Source organism: Belonocnema kinseyi, chromosome 4 (assembly GCF_010883055.1).
Source record: "Belonocnema kinseyi isolate 2016_QV_RU_SX_M_011 chromosome 4, B_treatae_v1, whole genome shotgun sequence".
NCBI classification, from domain to species: domain Eukaryota; kingdom Metazoa; phylum Arthropoda; class Insecta; order Hymenoptera; family Cynipidae; genus Belonocnema; species Belonocnema kinseyi.
Window position 1 is genome coordinate 124,196,186 of NC_046660.1, and position 19,514 is coordinate 124,215,699.

General features: G+C 32.2%; 2 protein-coding genes across 9 annotated transcripts in view; one reads left to right on the forward strand and one right to left on the reverse strand.

Annotated features, from left to right (window-relative positions):
- LOC117171624 overlaps nt 1-14,642 on the forward strand; it is a 32,453-nt gene extending 17,811 nt beyond the window's left edge. For 2 of the 3 annotated variants that reach the window (XM_033359106.1, XM_033359104.1), the window contains exons 3-4: nt 6,403-7,015; nt 14,213-14,642. In XM_033359106.1, coding sequence (XP_033214997.1) covers nt 6,403-7,015; nt 14,213-14,524 — 925 coding nt within the window. In that variant the 3' untranslated portion in view covers nt 14,525-14,642. The remainder of the gene's footprint in view (nt 1-6,402; nt 7,016-14,212) is intronic. The other variant, XR_004466906.1, reaches the window with a different exon arrangement.
- The window catches only part of LOC117171623 ((Lyso)-N-acylphosphatidylethanolamine lipase), a 55,684-nt gene continuing 50,706 nt past the window's right edge, over nt 14,537-19,514 (reverse strand). For 5 of the 6 annotated variants that reach the window (XM_033359102.1, XM_033359098.1, XM_033359099.1 and 2 more), the window contains exons 6-8: nt 18,835-19,021; nt 17,768-17,997; nt 14,537-17,659 (exon numbers count right to left, since the gene is read on the reverse strand). In XM_033359102.1, coding sequence (XP_033214993.1) covers nt 17,590-17,659; nt 17,768-17,997; nt 18,835-19,021 — 487 coding nt within the window. In that variant the 3' untranslated portion in view covers nt 14,537-17,589. Of the gene's footprint in view, nt 17,660-17,747; nt 17,998-18,834; nt 19,022-19,514 lie in introns of all 6 variants that reach the window. The other variant, XM_033359100.1, reaches the window with a different exon arrangement.

Below are 19,514 nucleotides of genomic sequence, written 5' to 3' on the forward strand. Positions count from 1 at the left end.
CAGCAGTATTTTTTTTTTAAACCGGGAGAAATCACGAATTTCTACCGGGAGAACCGGGAGAAAACCGGGAGAGAAAAATGATAAAAATAATGGCCACCATGGATGTAGTCAATCACACATTGAATGCGGGACGCGTACTGTCTTGCCCAGCCTATCTTTATGGCAAGTTGATGCATTCGTATGTATATATATATTTTATATATATATATATATTTTTTTTTTATTTTCTGAGTAGGCCCAAACTTCCAGTAAAAGAAATGTTTGTTACGATATCATGAAGTTTTTTCGGAAAAGTATTACTTTAATTGAATTATTCGTTAACAACATAAAAGCGTGAGGTCATGCTGCAATACTCAATATGCCTCGAAATATTTGAGTCGGTTTTTGATTCTATTATATTAATTTTTAGTTGACAAATTGTACTATTTCAAAATAGACCTGCGCTTTTTGGCACGTGCGCAGGTGCAAAATATGCTTACAGTGGGCGTATCGATACAAGGCCGAGGCAGCCAATGAACGTTGCTAGACACAAATATAGTGGCATAAGTAAAATTTAGTGCATATTTTATATGTATATACTACTGTAAACTACTGGAAATAAAGGAAACAGGTCTCTTTTTATTGAGTAATACATTAAATATATTAAAGATGTTTTCAGTATAAAGTCAAGCAAATTACAAAATTTTTAACTTGATTTATGACAGAAAAAAGGTAACCACATTGCTAGGTCTAACAAGTTTTGAAAAAGAAATATAAATTTACTACAGAAAGGATAGTTTAAGGCGGTAATATTTACTTAAAAATAGTTTGTCTAAGCTTTTCGTTTCATTTTCACTTCAGAAGTTAGCCTTAATTTTTAGTTAATCTCTACACTGAAAAAAGCTTTGGTGATATTTACAATTAGCATCGAATTATACGTGCAATTTATTTTAAAATTACAATATATAATCTGATTAACTTAAGATATAATATACTACAATATACTACACTAATATAGATTTAATATACTACGATATAACTATAATAAATGCTACAATTTTCAATAAGTATAAAGGATGTTTGAGTAAAATGGAAAAGTTTAGGGAGACCTAACCTCAAAATATTGTGCGTGTTGAAATACGATTCGCATGTAATTTGACGGTCGGCGACGGGAAATTTACGTCCTGCATGTATTTCTTCATGGCTGACGCAGGTTGAGGAGAAAATTTTTTTATTTTTACCAAATTCTGCTAACCATTTGTAACTAATTAGTGGTATAATTACTAACAAGTTTAGTTTTAATAAAAAACAGAAAAATGAAGTTGTAAAGAATCTTTTAAGGAAAAAAATCTATTGGTAGAAAATTAATCAGTAGAAGATACAACTTTTTTCCAAGAGAAAATATGCGCCATAAAATTTCCTACAGTGCGATATGGTAAAAAGTTGAATTTTTCAAAATTGATTTTCCAGTCATCAGGCGCCAACTCGAGTGGCTAGGCAAATTTTATGCGGGGTTACGGAATCCGGAGTATCAATTTTCGGACAGCCGTTATATATATATATATATATATGCTTGTCATTTACTCAATAGGTATGTTTATGTACATAGTAGTTTTTTGCACAGTGAGTCAGAATATTCTGGGGTCGCTTTGACATAATCATTTTCAAAAATTAAGTTTACTATATATAATGGGCATATGTCAGGAACAGTTTACTTTGCAATAAAAAAATAAATGCTAACAATTTCGTACGTACATCATGGGAAATTTTGCTGTATTAGTTAAATACACTTATTAATGATATTAATGATAGCATAATTGGACAATCGAAATCTACTGTCTTCAAATAGATATAAATTATTTTTAAAGATTTAATTATTGGAAAGAGAACGATCTATGGGATCTGATCTTTATTTTAAAACATTTGACTGTGTACACAAATTTCAAAATGAAACCAAATGTTGTTCTAATCTATCTAGTAATATTATTAGAATTTGTAACAAAGAATATACGGCAATTTTCTTCTGCGACGTCACTCGAAATTCGTGAATGAGATATTTTAATTTAATCGGCAGCGAACTTCACTTCGTCGAGTGCTTAGGGGAAAGCAGTGGCACCAAATGTATGGGGCAAAACTTTATTTTTGTAATATCTTCATAATAAATAATGATCATCATTGTATTATTTCATTAAATGGTACTTAAAAAATAAACAATAATTTTCAAATACACTTATAGAAAAAAAATTAGTTTGTACGTCGATATTTAAAAAAAGGATCACAATGGGCCAAATCTAATGCATTTGGTCCATTGTTTTACCCTCTGCACTAAACAAAGTGAAGTTACCCTACCGATAGAAATCTGTGAATATTCACTGAAGATTCTCAGGCTCAGAGAAGCTTCAAAGAATATCCGAAGGCACTCAGGTAGACTTTTTTTAAAGATCCAGCTAGCTCACTTAGATCATAAATAACAAGCAGTGAGGCTATCTCAATAGAGTGGCCGATACTCACAAGGGTCCTTTGTTAAGCTTTTGGATTAATATGTAGAAATAGATTTGTTTAATTTCAAAGTTAACAGCCTAAAATATAATAATTCCGAATTTACGGGTTTCGATTTTTTCGTATATGGGGCATAATTTCTGAAGTGTACTCACCTCGAAAATGAAAGTTGTCCAATTTGGCTCAAAATTGGCCCAATGGTAATTCTATTAGATAGTACCCCTCACATCAAAAATTAATTCATTTTGATAATTATTTATCAAAGTGGAGGGAGTACAATTTTTTTTTTTTAAGCAAAGCCTTGCTTTCAAACATTTGTAACTTTGTTCCTATTGACTTGAACAAAATTTCACTTCAAATGTTTTTTATAGATTTTTTCACAAACTTTCTGGCGATCATAACGCTTTTAAAGAAAGTCCAAATTTGACGCTAATTTTTGAAAATCAAAAATAAATTTGTCTTTTTTTGAATTTCGACGATTTTTTTCTTCAAAATATTTTAAAAAGAAAGCTGACTTTTTTCCCTATAAGACCCGCAATTTTCAGAGTGACAAATTAATTTGTCTTTGAGTAATAGAACGATACGTAAACAAGATGCCATGATAGAGTGGGTGGCGCACGATCACCCCTAGTGCGCTCACGCCGAGTATCTTTGTGCAACGCCAGTTTTTTGAGTTAAGTAATATTATATGCTACTAGAATAATTGTGTATTAAAGTGATGCTACTGTTTATAAGGGTGACAAATTAACATTTATTATTTTCGTCTTGTTCTGACTAACTTTTTGAAGTTTCAATTAGTTTTCGTTTTCGCGCCAGTATTTATCTTTACGTTTGATTTCTTGACTATAGTTTCAATAGTTGTTTCCTTTGCAGGCCTCTTTTGCTGGTTCTGTTTTTTGCCATTCGAGAAGATGTCGTATTTCTCAGAAGACGAAAACTTCTGGAGTTTAAGTTTTCCATCTTGAGTGGGAATGAAAGCGCGGTACTGTAATGTATCTGGCATCGTTACAGCTTTGTTAAATTTGGCTTTCAGTAACTCGGTGGCTAAGGCATGATGTTCTTTGCTACTGAAAAATTTCGCTTTCCTGGCAGTTAGTTTTTCACTGCAACATAGCATGGGGCGTGAGTATGTGATGTTTCGGAGAACATTGTAAGCTTACACGTGCTGATTGTCTCTTTATATTCGGTCTTATACCATCACATGCACCCTTACCATGAGATGTACCATGGAAGTGCCATTCAGCTTCGATACCAAAATCTTCTTCATGGGCTTGGAGGTTAACAAAGCTACTCTTATTTTTAAAATGTTGCCCTGCGCCATCAGTGAAATCGAAGATTTTCTTTGGCCTGAAATGAGTTTTTAAGTAATCTACTATTATCTTCTGATACGCGTAAACAGCCACTCTGTCATGAGCTAAGTTATCAGATATGATTGCGATACATGCGTGTTTGAGCTCTCCATATTTTTTTTTAATAAATCACCACAGTGAATATTGTAGCTTGGTCCTTATTCCAGTGGAATGATTGCGCTGCATTCTGAATTATGAAGGCGTAATTGTCGAAAGGCGAAATCGAAGCAAATCAAAAACTCTCCAGGCAATAAATTGTCCTTCAGTTTTTTTTAAAGAAGATGATTGCTACTTTGAAATAAAGTGATGAGTTTTTAATTTTAACAGCCTTTCACAGAAATCATCTATGAATTCATCAGTATCCATTACCTGAGTCTTCAGAGTACATCTGCTTGGACAGTTTTCACACTCTCCTAAATGACAGGAACTTGAAGAGTTAGGACATACAATAGCATCCAGACAGTCGTGATAATTTGTGAGCACCATGTCAGTATCCTCTATTAAATGTTGAATATTTATTTCATGCAATATCAACTTGACTTTCTCATGATGGACAAAAACGCACACATTATGTGTGCAACTGCTTCCTGCTAGAATACAATGTAAAGGTATGAGTTTTTGTGAATGTCAAAATACTGATCTTCAGGTCTAAATGTTCTGATGTAAATTTAGCATATTACTCGTTGAGAATACACAGTAGTAACCTTTTCCGAATATATGAACGAGTTCTATCATCATTCTTGATCGACAAAAAGTCTTTCATCCCTGACATCATTCGACTTATGTCATCGCGTTCATAAAAAATGTTTAATAGAGTGCCAGTTTCAGGAGTCAATGCTTTTCTTCCTTTTGGATTCGGAAGCGTAAGAATTCCATGCTTTGAAACTAATTTTTTGAAATTTCTTGCTTTTCGCTCTGATGTATTGAACACCTGCATCAGTTTCCTTCGTCACCAAGATTTTGGCGCAAGCGAGAAAAGCTGTAATTGTTCTTCATCTTTAGAGCCATTGAATTAGTCCTTGATTTGAACAAGTACTTCAACACTCGCTTTATGATATTTGTTTTCACACTGTAGTTTGGTGTCTAGGACATCTAAATATTTTTCGCTGTCATATAGCTGATCTTAATAATCGTCAGAAATCATTTCTTGATCCTCAATTTTTTCTTTATCTCTACCAGAAGACTCTGCAATATCACCAGAGTTCAAGGATGATATTCTTGCTGAGTTGATGAGTTGGTATCTACATGAACTGCAAATTTGAGATCCTTCTTGTAGTGTAGGGAATTTCAAACGGAAGTCGTCGGAAACACCACGGAGTTTAAGATTAGTTGCTTTATGGCTCACTTTTTGAAAAGGATTGATACATCTATTCTTCCAAAATTTAATCACTTTTTTAGAGGGCGTCGTGCAAAAGTACTTTTTTCAAATTGAAAAAAGAGATTTTTACATGAGAATGACTAAAGTCACGATATTTCTTGGTAATTCACCCTGAAAATGCAGAGAGCAGTTATTCTGGTAGCATATAATATTACTTAACTTAAAAAACTGGCACTAAAGCATTGCACAACGATCCTCGGCGTGAGCGCACGAGAGGAGATCGCGCGCCACCAGCCCTATCATGGCATCTTGCTTACGTATCGTTATATTACTCAAAGACGAATTAATCTGCCACTCTGGAAGTTGGGGGTCTTATAGGGCAAAAACTAACCGTTCTTTTGAAAATATTTTGAAGAAAAAAGCGTCGAAATTCAAAAAAAGTCCAATTTATTTTTCATTTTCAAAAATTAGGGTCAAATTTGGACTTTTTCAAAAATCGTTATGATCGCCAGCAAGTTTGTGACAAAATTTAAAAACATTTATAGTGAAATTTTGTTCAAGACAATAGGAAAAAAGTTATAATTGTTTGAAAGTAAGAATTGCTTAAAAAAACAAAAAATTGTACCCCTTCCACTTTGATAAATAATCATCAAAATAAATGAATTTTTGGTACGATGGGTACTATCTAATAGAATTACAATTGGGCTAATTTTTGGCCCGATCGGACAACTTTCATTTTCGAGGTGGGTACACTTCAGAAATTATGCCCCATATCTAACTTCTTTTAGATGTTTAAAATTGGAATGAATATAACGTATCTCATGAATGGAATGAGATACGCCAAAACAGACAACAAATTAATAATAATGTGTTAATAATTTCAACAAAGATTTAAAAAAGGAGTCGGGTATGTGACGGACAATTGCTGTGAATAACTCTGCCCGCCCAGTATGTGACGTATACAATAGGGCCATTATAGGGTCATAGCTTTTAAGCATACAAAGCAGAAGAAAAGGTGGATCCAGGGAAGCTGCCTTCATTAAAATTTAAATTACTGTTTATATAGAGTATTAACTTACATAAATCCATTTTAACAGTATACTTTACTTTATAATAGATACCTCAAAACAAAAATTCCTTTTTAATTTACTAAAATGGCTTAGATATCCTTGAGGAACATACAAATGTGAAAGTTCTAGGCATATGTCCATATATTAACGCCGAGCGCAAGATGATAGAAAGTTTCTTATATTGTAGAAAATTCTTCAATAGTGCTGGTACGGCAGCTCAGCCTGTTACTATGACAGTCAATAAAATCGTGCCAACACACAGGACTCGCAGAACAGAAGTACTCAATAAACTGTTTATGAAACACATAACCGACTTAATGGCAACAGGGGAAGTAGCACCCCAGCTATTAGGTCGAGGCATAGATATTTCTCACGTCAGTGTTACGTCTGATTTCAAACATCTGAACGTCTTTTGGCACAGTAAAAATCATAAAACAGGTGATGAATCCACAGAAAGTGTCCTTCGTAGATGTGGAGGACATCTTCAGCACGAATTGTCTCAACTTCGGGTAATAGGCGTCGTTCCGACAATTAGATTTGTTAAAAACAAGCATTTGTCTGTAGTGAATGCAGTAGAAAACCGACTATCGTCAATCGATTTTGGCGAAGAGTTTATACCCTCTACTCATATCATTAAAAGCGATGAGCCAGTTATATTCACCAAACTTTCATCTGTTACTAAATCGGAAATTATTGATTTGAACATAACAAACCGAAGCGAAGACAAGGTCCTTGGGGTTAATCTTCCGGAAATGAGACATGATGTCTTTGGTTTAGATCGTTATACGATGATCAAGAAGGTAATTTTTCTTTTATTTATTAATTTATATATATCAATCATTGGGCACAAAATATGGCGACGTCTTTACGCTATCGTAAACGCATCGTAATTATTAAAAACAAATAAAACAAATATATGAAAGAATGCATTGAATTTAGTTAAATTAAGTCTTAATAGCCACTGTCAGAAATTTCTTTCGGAATTTTATGGAACATGTAGTGGAAGTTTTTTGCAGTTACACGTTAAAAAAAACGAAACGGTTCGTAATTCAGTTACATGTGTCGTAAACATCTGAACTATTATTTAAAACTTTGTTTAAACAAAAAATTTATGAAAAAAAATTCGAAACCACATTTTTTCAAACAAATGTTATTAAAATTATTTGGAAATTATTTTCCTTAAAAAAAACTTAATTAATTTGTTGAAACCTTCCATAGCAAACTTCCCTACCCTCCCCTATCATATTCCCCTCCCCTCACTTCCCCTCCTTGGAAAATAGTAAGATGGACGAGCGCACACCCGACCGAAACAATAAGGGTTTCATCCCGGGGCTACGAAACCCTAAAAAAAATACATTGACTTAAGTAGAATTAAATTAATTCTGAATATCCTCAAACTTTTTGAAATCTTTGTTAATACTTTCGAAATATTAAAAAAAAATTTAATTCGTACTAAATCTATGAATGGTTAAATTCCTTAAAATCCTTGAAATTCTCTGAAATCTTATAAAATCACTTGGGATCTTTCGAGATATCATAATAGATTCTACGAAATCGTCTCATATCTTCCAAAATTTCAGGAAACTCCTTAATATCCAATGCAAATATTTCAAATACCTTAAGATCAGTCAAATCCTTGAAAATTTCTAGAAATTTTTTCAATCTTTTCAAAGTACATTGGAATCTTTTAAAAAGCCCTTAAATATTTAAAATCTTTTTTTTTAATTATTCGGTAAAGATCAAAATGAAATCCATTTTCTTATGAATAATTTCATGCAAACAGAGCATGAAATAGATTCACAAATCAAAATTAGATTTTCAAACTAATTCGTTTTCGGCTCATTAGAGAGAAATACATAACAAAGGAAAAAAGTGGAAGAATTGAATCACTTCAAATTATTGAAATCTTTTAAAACTACCCTTTGAATCTTTTTTTTTTTTTAATATATCCTAAGAAACTCTTTGATACAATGCCCCGTGCAATTTTTTTCAAATTTTTTGAAAATGCTTTAAAATCTTTTTAAATACACTAAAATATTTCAAATCTTCTGAAGTCAATTAAAAATTCCATAGACTCTTCTAAAATACTCTTCAATTTTTTAATTCCTTTACAATTTTTTTAAACTCCGTGAAATTATTAAAAACACTTAAAATGCCTTAGATTCTTTTTAAATGTCCAAAAATATTCAAAATCCTTCAAAATTCCATTGAACTTGAGAATACCTTGCAATCTTTTAAAATACAATACAATAATTCAAATCCAGAAGTTACATTAAATTACTGAAATCAATTCAAAAATTCTCAGGATCTTTCAAAATACCCTAAAATATTTAAAATTCTTCAAAATATTTTGGAAATCCTTGCATTTTTTAAGCTTCTTTTAAAACACTCTTAAAGTTCCCAAAGCCTTAAGAATTTTTTTGAAACTCCTTAAAATTATTCAATTCTCTTGGAAATGCCTTTGAATCTTTTAAAATACTCTAATCCCTTAAATTTTTTTATAATAACTTGAAATATTTCTAGTCCTTTATATTTCTTCAAATTATTCAAATAAAAAAAATTCTTGGAATCTTTAGAAATTCCTCAGAATATTTCAAGACCTCCGAAAACTGTAACAATCACTTTAAAACATTTTAAAGCTTTCGAAAATACCTTAGCATCCTTTGAATTACTGTGCAGTATTTCAAATCCTCTGGAAGCAATAAAATTACTCAAAACAAAACAAAAATCCATTAAATCTTTAAGAAAACTAAAAGTTTTCAAAATCCTCTAAAATCCTCTAAAATTGTTTTAAATTTCGTAAAATTGTTGAAATATGTTGGAAATACCTTGGATTCTTTTAAAATACCCTAAAATATTCCCAATCTTTAAAAATTCCTTAAAATGATTAAAATAAAAAATATGTTTAGAATCTTCTAAAACTCTTCAGTATTTTTTATAAAATACAGGTTTGACCATTTAAAGTGGAAGCATTTGATTCTGAAAAAAAAACATTTGAAAAACAATCTTCTTGTTGTTCACGATAATCATTTATTTTAGCTCAAAGAGATTTCAATTTTCAAAAAGTAGTTGGAACAAATCTCCCCAAACTAAAATAAATGATTATCCAAATGAACAACAAAACGATTGTTTTTTCATGTTTTTTTTCATAAACAAATGTTTCCACTTTAAATAGCCAATCCTGTATATATTTAGTTGAAATGTTTTTAAATCACTTGATATTTTTTAAACCTTCTGAAATCAAATTTTACTATTAAAATTCTTTTGAAATTTATTAAAATTATTTAAATCTTTTGAAAATGCCATAGAATCTTTTAAAACACCCTATAATTTTTTCAATCCGTTGAAATTTCCTCAAATTATGGAAATAAATGCAAAATTCCTTCAAATCTTCGAAAATTCCCTAAAATCTTTCAAGTTCTCTAAAATCATTAAAATAATTTAAAACTACTGAAATCAATTGAAAATTCCTTGGAATCTTTTAAAACACTCTAAAAGTTTTCAAACCCTTAAATTATTTTTTTAATTCCTTAAAATGTTGTATAAATAAATCAAATGAAAATTCCTTGCAATATTTTAAATTTTCCTAAAGATTTATTTTAAGTATTTTAAAATCACTTAAAACTTCTTAAAGCTTCCAAAGTACCTTGAATATTTCAAGATAATCTAAAATATTTTTAATTCTTCTTAATCAATTAAATTACTAAAGTCAGTGGATAATTCCTTGGAATTGTTTAAAATATCATGAAATATTTCAAATCCTTAAAAATATATTTGAAATTCATTAAACTTTTGAACATCTCTTTCAATTAATCTTCTGAAATGCTTTTTAAATATTTCCCTACAATATATATTACTTTCAATTCTTCCAAAATAAATTGAAAATTTTAAAACATTTGACATCTTCTTAAATCAGTGAAATCAATGTCAAATTCCTTAAAATCTTTTATAATACCGCAAAGCATTAAAAATTCTTTGAAATCTTTTGAAATTCCTTTAAATTGTTCAAAATTTGGTTTGATCAACCATCAAAATAAATTAGACACTCGTTGATGATAGAAGGGTATCAGAAATAAATGTAGAAGCGAAATTTTAGGCCGGCATTTTTATTCTATTTTTTAAAGAAATTTTTCTATTTTTGAAATTGCCATCTCTGGATCTGATTTCCAAATTGCCATTTGATCAGCCCCTAAAATTAATTCTAAGTTATTTTGACGGCATAGGTGCATCAAAAAGATATCTAGGAACAATATAACTTGCCAGAATTTAAATTAATAAAGTCTTTAGAGAGTTTTTTTATTTTAGAAAATGTTTTCTCTGGACGTCATCTCAAAATTTGGTTTGATCAATCCTTATATGAATTTCGAGTCTCGTCGATGGCAGGCTGTATTCAACAGGATATCTGGATACTGAGGATCAATTTTTTTTTCATGAAAAGATTTTTTTCTCACCTTGGAAGTGATATGAAATTTAACGTGTTAGATATCGAAAAATGACGGCAATGTAGAAGGTGCATTTTTGTCAAAGATAGTTCACAATCTCAGCTTTTAAAAGTATTTACATGATAATTATCTATTTTATCAGATCTAAAGATTAAATTAATACATTATTGATATCTTATCAGAAAATAAAAGTCTTTGAGTGTAATTCAAAGCTACTCGAAAGTTTGTTTTCGTGTATTTGTTTGAGTTACCGTTTAAGTTTAAATTATGCTGTTACAAATGAAGACACCAATTCCGTAAATTTTATTTCAGATGCCATCTTTTCAATTGGATGTTGTCCTATTTTTGTTATCGGTATCACTTGTGAAGGGATAGAATGCTGTGCCAATTTTTGACAAGAACACTTCTCTCGTTCGATGCAGTGGAACGCCATCATATTGATAATAGAGTTTTACCTATGAAAGTTGTAAACAATTTTTTCTATGAATGTAGAAGTTTGATTTTGATTAAGGCATTCCGAAAGGGCATAAGCGCCATTTTGACGACCTTTTATAAGAGACATTAAAACGTTCTCGTAAATCGAATTTTCTATTTAGAAAAGGAAAAAATCTATATTTTCCTTAATTAATTTGTGAGACTAACCAAATTCCAGTTTGGAAATCAGATCCAGAGATAGCAATTTCTAAAAAAACAGGAATAAAAATGCCAGGCTAAAATTTCGCTTCTACATCTATTTCTGATACCCTTTTATCATCAACGAGTCTCTAATTTATTTTAGTGGTTGGTCAAACTAAATTATGAGATGACATGCACAGAAAACATTTTCTAAAATAAAAAAACTCTAAAAACTTTATTAATTAAAATTCTGGCAAGTTATATTGCCCCGATATATCTTTCTGATACACCTATGCCATCAACATGTCTCAGAATTCATTTAAGGCTTATCAATCCCCAATCTTGGGATAAGTTCCAGAGATAACGATTTTAAAATAGTGTTGAATGAAATGCACCAACTGAAATGCACTAATTCCATCTGAATTTCCTGATAGGTATTTCGTCTAGGATTGGTCTACGAAAAAAAAAACAATGGAAATCTATTATTACATCTAGAAATAATGTGTTACTTGTTAAAATTATTAATAACTAATTATTGTTTAAATTATTACTGCCGACACTGTCAGTAATAAATATACAAAAGCACAAAGCATTTCTTTGGTAAAGAATAATCAATCGGAAGTATAATAAACATGCCGGGCCTGTCTGTCATTATTTCGAGGTTATGTTCACATTCACCTTTTTGCCCTAATCGCTGTAAATAAATGTAGTTAATGTCAATTTAAAGTTTTCGCACGTAATATTTTATTCACTTTATTCAAAACATATCCTGTCGATTCATAACATACCTTTTTTATGCCTAAAATAAGCGTTGAACACAATTAAGACTTCGCCCTACCGATATAAATTTCAGAGTATATGCTAAAGATTCTCAAGGCTCTGAGAAGCTCTGAGAAATTCTCCGCAGACACTCAGATATATTTAAAGGTCCAGGTAGCTCGTTTAAATGTTTTAAAGGCTTTAAAATGTCCTTTCCGAAATTGAAATAAAAATACGATCATAAATAACAAGCAGAGAGGCTGAAATTGTAATAAGATTTGGAACATAAATAACAAGCAGAGAGGCCATATCAATAGAGTAGCCGACACTCAAGGGTCTTTTGTTAAGATTTCGGAAAATTTAGAAATAGATTTTTTTAATTTCATAATTAACAGTCTAAAACATAATAATTCGGAATCTACGGTTTTCGATGACTTTTTTTTAAAATGTTTAAAATTGGAATAAATACAACGTTTCTCGTAAGGGGCTATCCATATAACACGTGGACAATTTTTACCACTTATTGACCCCCTCTCCCCCCTCGTGGCCAGCCGGTGAATTTAGACCAACACCCCCTGTACTTTGTCCACGTGGACATATTTGATCAAAATATAGAAATTATTAGTCTTCAAACTCAAGAAGTCCAAAAGGAGCGATAAATTGGTTGAAAAATTTCGGATTAGCTTAGAAACTTGAGCTTAAACATGATTTGAATTTCAAAGAAAAAGTCGTGAAAAAATTATAATTAAAATAAAAATAAAAATTATCTTGTGCGCGAGCATAATATAAAAGTTTGAGTATGCCTAGATTTCACAGATTTAGGGAAATGTGTGTCCACGTGGATTCTAGCCCGACTTCCCCGGCCCCCCTCGTGACCAAGCGTGGAATTTTGCCATACCTCTTCCCCCCAAAAGTGTCCACTTGGAATATGGATGGCCCCTAAATGGAATGAGATACGCCAAAAAAGACAACATTTTTTAATTCAACTAGAAAATTGTATATTATTATATAAATTATAATTATAAGTAAGTATAATGAGAAAATTCATCAATTCAAAAAAAGTGTTAATAATTTGAAGAAAAATTTAAAAAGGGAGTCGGGTTAGCGACGGTCAACTACTGTAAATAACTCTGCCCGCCCGGTACGTGACGAATACAAAAGGAACCTTATATTGCCGATGCATCACTCTTAAAGGACCACTAAAAGTACCTTGAAAAGGACCCAGATCTCTCTATCTCTGAGACTAAATCATTCAAATCGAACGTTCAAATAGTCTCAAACCGGCCAGGATATTTCGCCTGAGAATATTCTGAGATTTCTATTGTTAGGGCGCCCACTGGAAGCGCCGAATATTATTACTATTTTATAGTATTTGTCACTCAGCAGCCATTCCATCATGTTATTCGCACAGAAAATAATTTACGTTGACTTCTCAGTCCACATGTCTCACTTCATTATTAATTAAACACTTTTATTAGTTGTAATTACTACATAACATAACCTATATTTTTTTGACACTTGTATCCATTTGAAGTTTAAAACGCAATCATGAAACCTAAGGTAAACTTGACCCAATGATGGATGGAGTTGACCGAATGGCTAATCCGAATGCAACTTTAAAACCGCGAAATTTGAAAATGCGCCTGTAAAATTGCTTCTCCCCTGCTGTTGTGCAATCCGGGTAGCATTCAAGTTGTCCACACATGTCAGCCCCAGCGTGTCCACCCTCTGTATGTTGTGTATGTGTGTGTATATGTATGTATATATATATATATATATATATGTATGTATAAATTTTTAGACGTATCGCGAAGAAAGGGACCTTAGCATTAAAAACCCGAAAATCGATTTTGTAACCCTAAGGTCCCTTTCCTGACACACACACACACACACACACACACACACACAATTATAATTTTAGGTTCTGTTTATACTCTCACTTGACGGAGTTATGTTGCTTATGACCTTATGATTTTGAAAGAAGTATAAGATCGGTAGGATTATAAGGTTTGAAATGCAATAAAAGTCATTTTTGAACATGTTGGGGCTTACGACCTTATGCAACTAGATTTAGAAAGGTTCAATGAAATGTTGATTAATTCGCCCAAATGGAAGTTCGCAACATTTAAAATTTATGGAAAATTTACAATTATAGAATGTGCTTATGTTTTCTATATCTAGGTTCAAACATCTGTAAGCAAGATACAAGTTTCAATGCAAAATCGGACTACACTTACTTCTATAACCGAACTTAGAGAAAAATCATTGTTTCCTGAGAAACAATTATCGAGCACTGAAAGACGAGAATTATTTACACAGTTTTTGAAGCAACGTCAAATTCAAAAGAAACGGAAACTCGATTCTGGCATTGAGAGGCATGACTCTCTGGAAGAAAGCGATAATTTGTACGATGTGGAAAACTGCAGTACGAGAGAAGAAGAACAAGACGAACATTTCGAAATAGAGGACGAGAACTTAGGACAGTGGAAATAAAAATTAACTCCATTATAATGAACAAATTGTTATTAACAAGAAAGCAAAAATATCTTCACTTCGAGTGTACATAAATATAATACTTAAATAATAAAAAGTATATATATAACAATCACAATTTTTGACAAATAATCTAGTTGCTTTGTACACTTTGTATAAACTTTCCTTTTCATAGTAACTGTATACAATGGAATAAAAATCTTACAATATTGCTCAGAGAACAAGGACGCAATACTCTGAGTCATGGTTCTGTCCATAACTTTTTGATTTTCGTTTTACGTATTCAAATTTATAACTTTATTTTTAGTTATCGGTTACTATTCTTTATAAATTAATGTTTTTAGTTTTTACTTCATTTCTGCTTTATTTGATTAAGTATTTAAAGATTATATTGAAAAAATAGTAGAAACAGGCAAGAAACCAATTTAAGATAAATTTAGGTGGCGAATTAAAGTGACTAAAATTAGATTACTTAAACCAACATTTTATTTTAAAATAGCATGAATTTGTTACTTTACTGCATTTAAAACTGTTTGTCGTCAATATTATTAACTATGAACTGATCGTAAATAATATTTTTATATTCATTTTAATAAATTTATATCATAATTAAGTATAATCTACAATTACCGATATCCCTTTTCCACGAGAAGAGAGAAGTTTATAATGCCCGAATATCTCGACCTGAATCGTTAGTCTGTCAGTTCGAATTTTACTTAAGTGTTTATGAAAGTTTAGAGTATACGTGCACTGCAAAGAAATACTATCTATTTTCATACAGTGATTATACTGCATCACCTGAAATTTGCAGGGTGATTCGTATCATACATTTTCTGTAAACTTTCTATTCTGAATGATCCGAAAGTCGGACTTACTTGGAATTTACTGTTTAGCCCCTTAAAAAGTATTACTGGTTACAAGGCCTTACTCTCCTTTCTCAGTGAGTTGAACTTTACAGGGTGTCACAGACTCAAGGGCCGGGACTTATATGACTGCATAAAAATAAAAAAATAAATCGAAAATTCCTTTTTTCTTAAATAAGTTGAATTTTTAGTTTTTGAGTCATGAAATATTTAGGCTTGACAAATCAGAAGCGCGGTATACAGTAGTGCGTCTGCGAGCGGGAGTCCAACGCAGTGTAGTGACCGCTGTTTTCTCGTCATTAACCCCACCTCGGCGCTTGATTAAATAACACTACGTTGAACTCCCGCTGAAAGGCGCACGACTGTTTATACGGCGCTCCTTATTGGTCTAGCCTAAATATTTTATAACTCAAATACTGAATCTTTAAGTGAATTTCGGAAAAGGAATTTTCGATTAATTTTTCTATTTTTATACAGCGATAAGTCAGGACACTTGAGCCTGGGACATCCTGTATATAGTTAGAATTTTGTACTGTTGATCAATTATTTCCGAACTGTTAAAAATGGACATTGTCATAAGTTCAACAGAAAAAAAATAATGAATGGGTATTCAGCATTTAAACTAATCGAATAAAAAGATTATATTTAAATGACGTTCCAATATGAATACCTGGCTTAATTCTATTTAAATATACTAAACAATTAGAATACCCTATCAGGATTACCAAGATTTCAGATCCCAATACAATTTCTACTTAGGGAAACAATTCCTACTACGGATTCTATACTTCTACAGTATGTCAGAGTTCATGCTTTCCCTCTAACCTATTTGCTAGGACTGTCTAAAAATGGTACTTTGGTTATTGATATTTTAAAATGGCTTCGTGTCGACGACCAACTATCTTAGGCAAATTCATCAAATATCTTGCAAACTTGACGGGCGGAGAAAAGATGCACTATGAGACACTTCATATGAAAATTTCGATGAAATCCAGTTGCACGCTCAAATTGGAGAACTGTTTGGATTACTCAACACCTTGAGCTAAAGCAAGCGTGGAAGTCTACATTTGGAATTTTTGATATGCCCTTTCTCTCACTCATACCTCCGTAACTAAATGTTACAAAAAATATCTCATAGAAAAAGGAGAAGAGTCAATAAAGACTGTTTTTGGGAACCATAACATAATTTTTTCGGGAAATAAATACTGAAATAGGTTTTAACTAATCTGTTGGCAATTTGTCAATCTTAAAAGAGTTTTGTGAGTTTTTATTTCCATAAAAATAATAATTATTTGATTCTGGGCCCAACAACTGCCCTTATTGGCCCTTTTATATTGTTCCGCTGGCCTTGCTCTAGATAGGGATATTTTCTTTGACTTGCTCTTAGAAAAATATTGCGTTGAAGTTTAAGGGTTACATCGATTATTTCCTTTTGTGAAATCTACAACTTTAGTGATTTTTTCTGGTGGAAAGTGAATTTATATTGACCGCAGTTCAAATTCGGTAGAAACGCGAGATATTTTTGGGTGAGGATGATGACTAAGAGTCATCGGTGAAAGCGGAGTTGTAGGCAAGCCGGATATGAAGCTGAAGGCTGGGGAGTAGTCGAAGTGCATCAATTCTCACTTTACTGAATGAAAAGTCTTATAAAAAAAAAACGTATTCATGCATGAAAAAAGTTTTGTATGAGGCGTATTCGTAAAATGTGGCTGTCTCGAACAGTTTTTGTCACGACGAGCCATCATGTTGCTTTCAACTTCGTCTTCGGCTCGCCTAGCTGCAACTCCGGTTTTCGGCTTATCGAAGGCTTCGCGACAAAAATCATTCTTGCCTAAAAACATCTTGTTTACGCGCATGTCATGTCATAAATTGTTTTTCGATACAAGCGGCTGAGCGTGGCAATTCCCCTGCGAGTGTGGTGTCTTCATACGAGTGCCTAACTCTATTTTTTGTTACATTTGTACGTAAAGTTCTCTTTTGCGCGCCATCTACAGGCATCGAGAGGAGGCGTTTTCTCGCAAGATTCGCAAAACAGGAATTTCCATTAAAGTATTGCAAAAACTATTTTCTGGCACTGATATAGAGTGCCTTCACTTCGTGAAGTAGTCACTTTATATGTCTAAAAAAGACATTATACCGCAGATTCTATGTGCATTTTAAACTACGCCTATAAACTGCCATATAGCCTGTTCAGGACAGTTTTTAAATTAAAGGCGTATAAAGTGCGGCTTTCCGGATTGACAGAAGGCGCCAGTAAATTACTTTTTCATACCTGTGCCGGAAAAAAATAAGTCACTAAAATTTTCAACTTTCCTAAAAGAATAGAATTGATATAATACGATATTTATCAATAAAAATACATAATTATATTCATTCTTAACTACTGGACTTCGACTGGGGCATCTCCGCTTCTTTTTCTTCTATCCTCTGTATTTCCTGGTATTGTAATTCGACAGACTGTTGGTCGTCACTAGATTTTAACACTAATTTTATATTTGGTGACGAAGTCAAATTTGGATTGATTCCACTATAAGCACATGCTTCCAACACGTGTTTGTTAAATATTTCACTTTTATCTGCATAAACGTGATGTCCTGCTCCGGATATAACCTAAAGTAAAGTATTATGTTTAAGAAATTTTTTAAAATTATTCTTTTAGTTACAAGAAAATAAAAATATTCTAAATATTACATATGGAGGAGTCAAACAGAAAGCACCTCTTATAACAATCATATCACGCGTCAAGATCAATAGTGTGGCAACTCAAAAAAGTATAGTTTTGAGTTAACTCCACCAAAGGACGTAGAATTCCAAGCCCTACAATTCACGAAAAGAGTGACTATCCTAAGTGCAAGAGCGGCCGCGGGGCAGCGCTGGTTACACTACTGCACTATCGGAAGGGAGAGGATTAACATTGAGAATAGTTAGCATTAATGAAGGTATTACGCATTCTCCCTACACCAACTATTAAAATTGCAATGAATGCAAACTATTTTTCGCCATTTTTTCCTCTAGCGGTGATAGCAAGATTTCTTACGTTCCCATACTCTACCTACCTACGTTTTTTGTGAAAATTTGATTTGTTCGTTACATTTTTGCCAATAAAGTTATCTTTTGAAATATATTTCGTTATTAAACAAATAAAATTGGAGTAACTTTCATGACTCTTCTACCAAGCTTTTTTTAATTATGTGTCAGTTAGATTGGTATCTATATTCCATACGAATGAATTTATTTATCTTTCATGCTTCAAACGTAGTCATAGCCCCGATTTTGGCCATATTATACTACATGCCTGGTCTCCTCGTGAGTCTTCCACATTGGACAGACCTCAGCATCATAATAGATTTTGACGTGACTTTGTGATTTTGACTCCAGCGATCCGAAAAGTGAGTGGTCACACTATTGATCTTGACGTGTGATATCTGCGCTTTTGTTACTGTTTACCTGTACGTTCACATAGGAAGAAGCTCGACTTTGCTTAATTGTTTCTCCAGCCGAATTGTCAACCCAAGATCTGCTGCCATAGATCAAAGTTATAGGAATCTCCGCATCCAATTTGTCCATGCGCTTAACAATAGGATATTTCGCCCAACCAAATCCTTGCATCATTGCGTGGAAAGCACTTTCCCCGCTATTGGCAAGAAGAAGATATTTAAATATTTAGGGGTTAAGATTACCAACATTATATTTTCTTGAACGTTTATAATTATAACCATTATGTTTATAATTCACATTGTTTTAAATTCTTTGAATTATTAATTTGTTACAAAATATTTAAACTCAGACTTGAAAGAGAAAAAGTAATTAAAGGCCGTTCAAAAAATACGTAACGCTTTTATTTGATAATCCTGACTCCTGCTCTCTCAGAAATATTCTATAATAACCCTACCGAAAAGAATCTTTGAGTATATACTAAAAATTCTTTAGGTCAAACAAGCTCAGAGAAATTCTCCGCAGGCACTCAAGTAGATATTTTTAAAGGTCCAGGATGCTCGTTTAAATGGTCTGAAGGCTTTAAAATTTCCTTTCCGAAATTTAAATAAGAATACGATCATAAATAACAAGCAGAGAGGCTATCTCAATAGAGTAGCCGACACTCAAGGGTCCTTTGTTAAGCTTTAGGA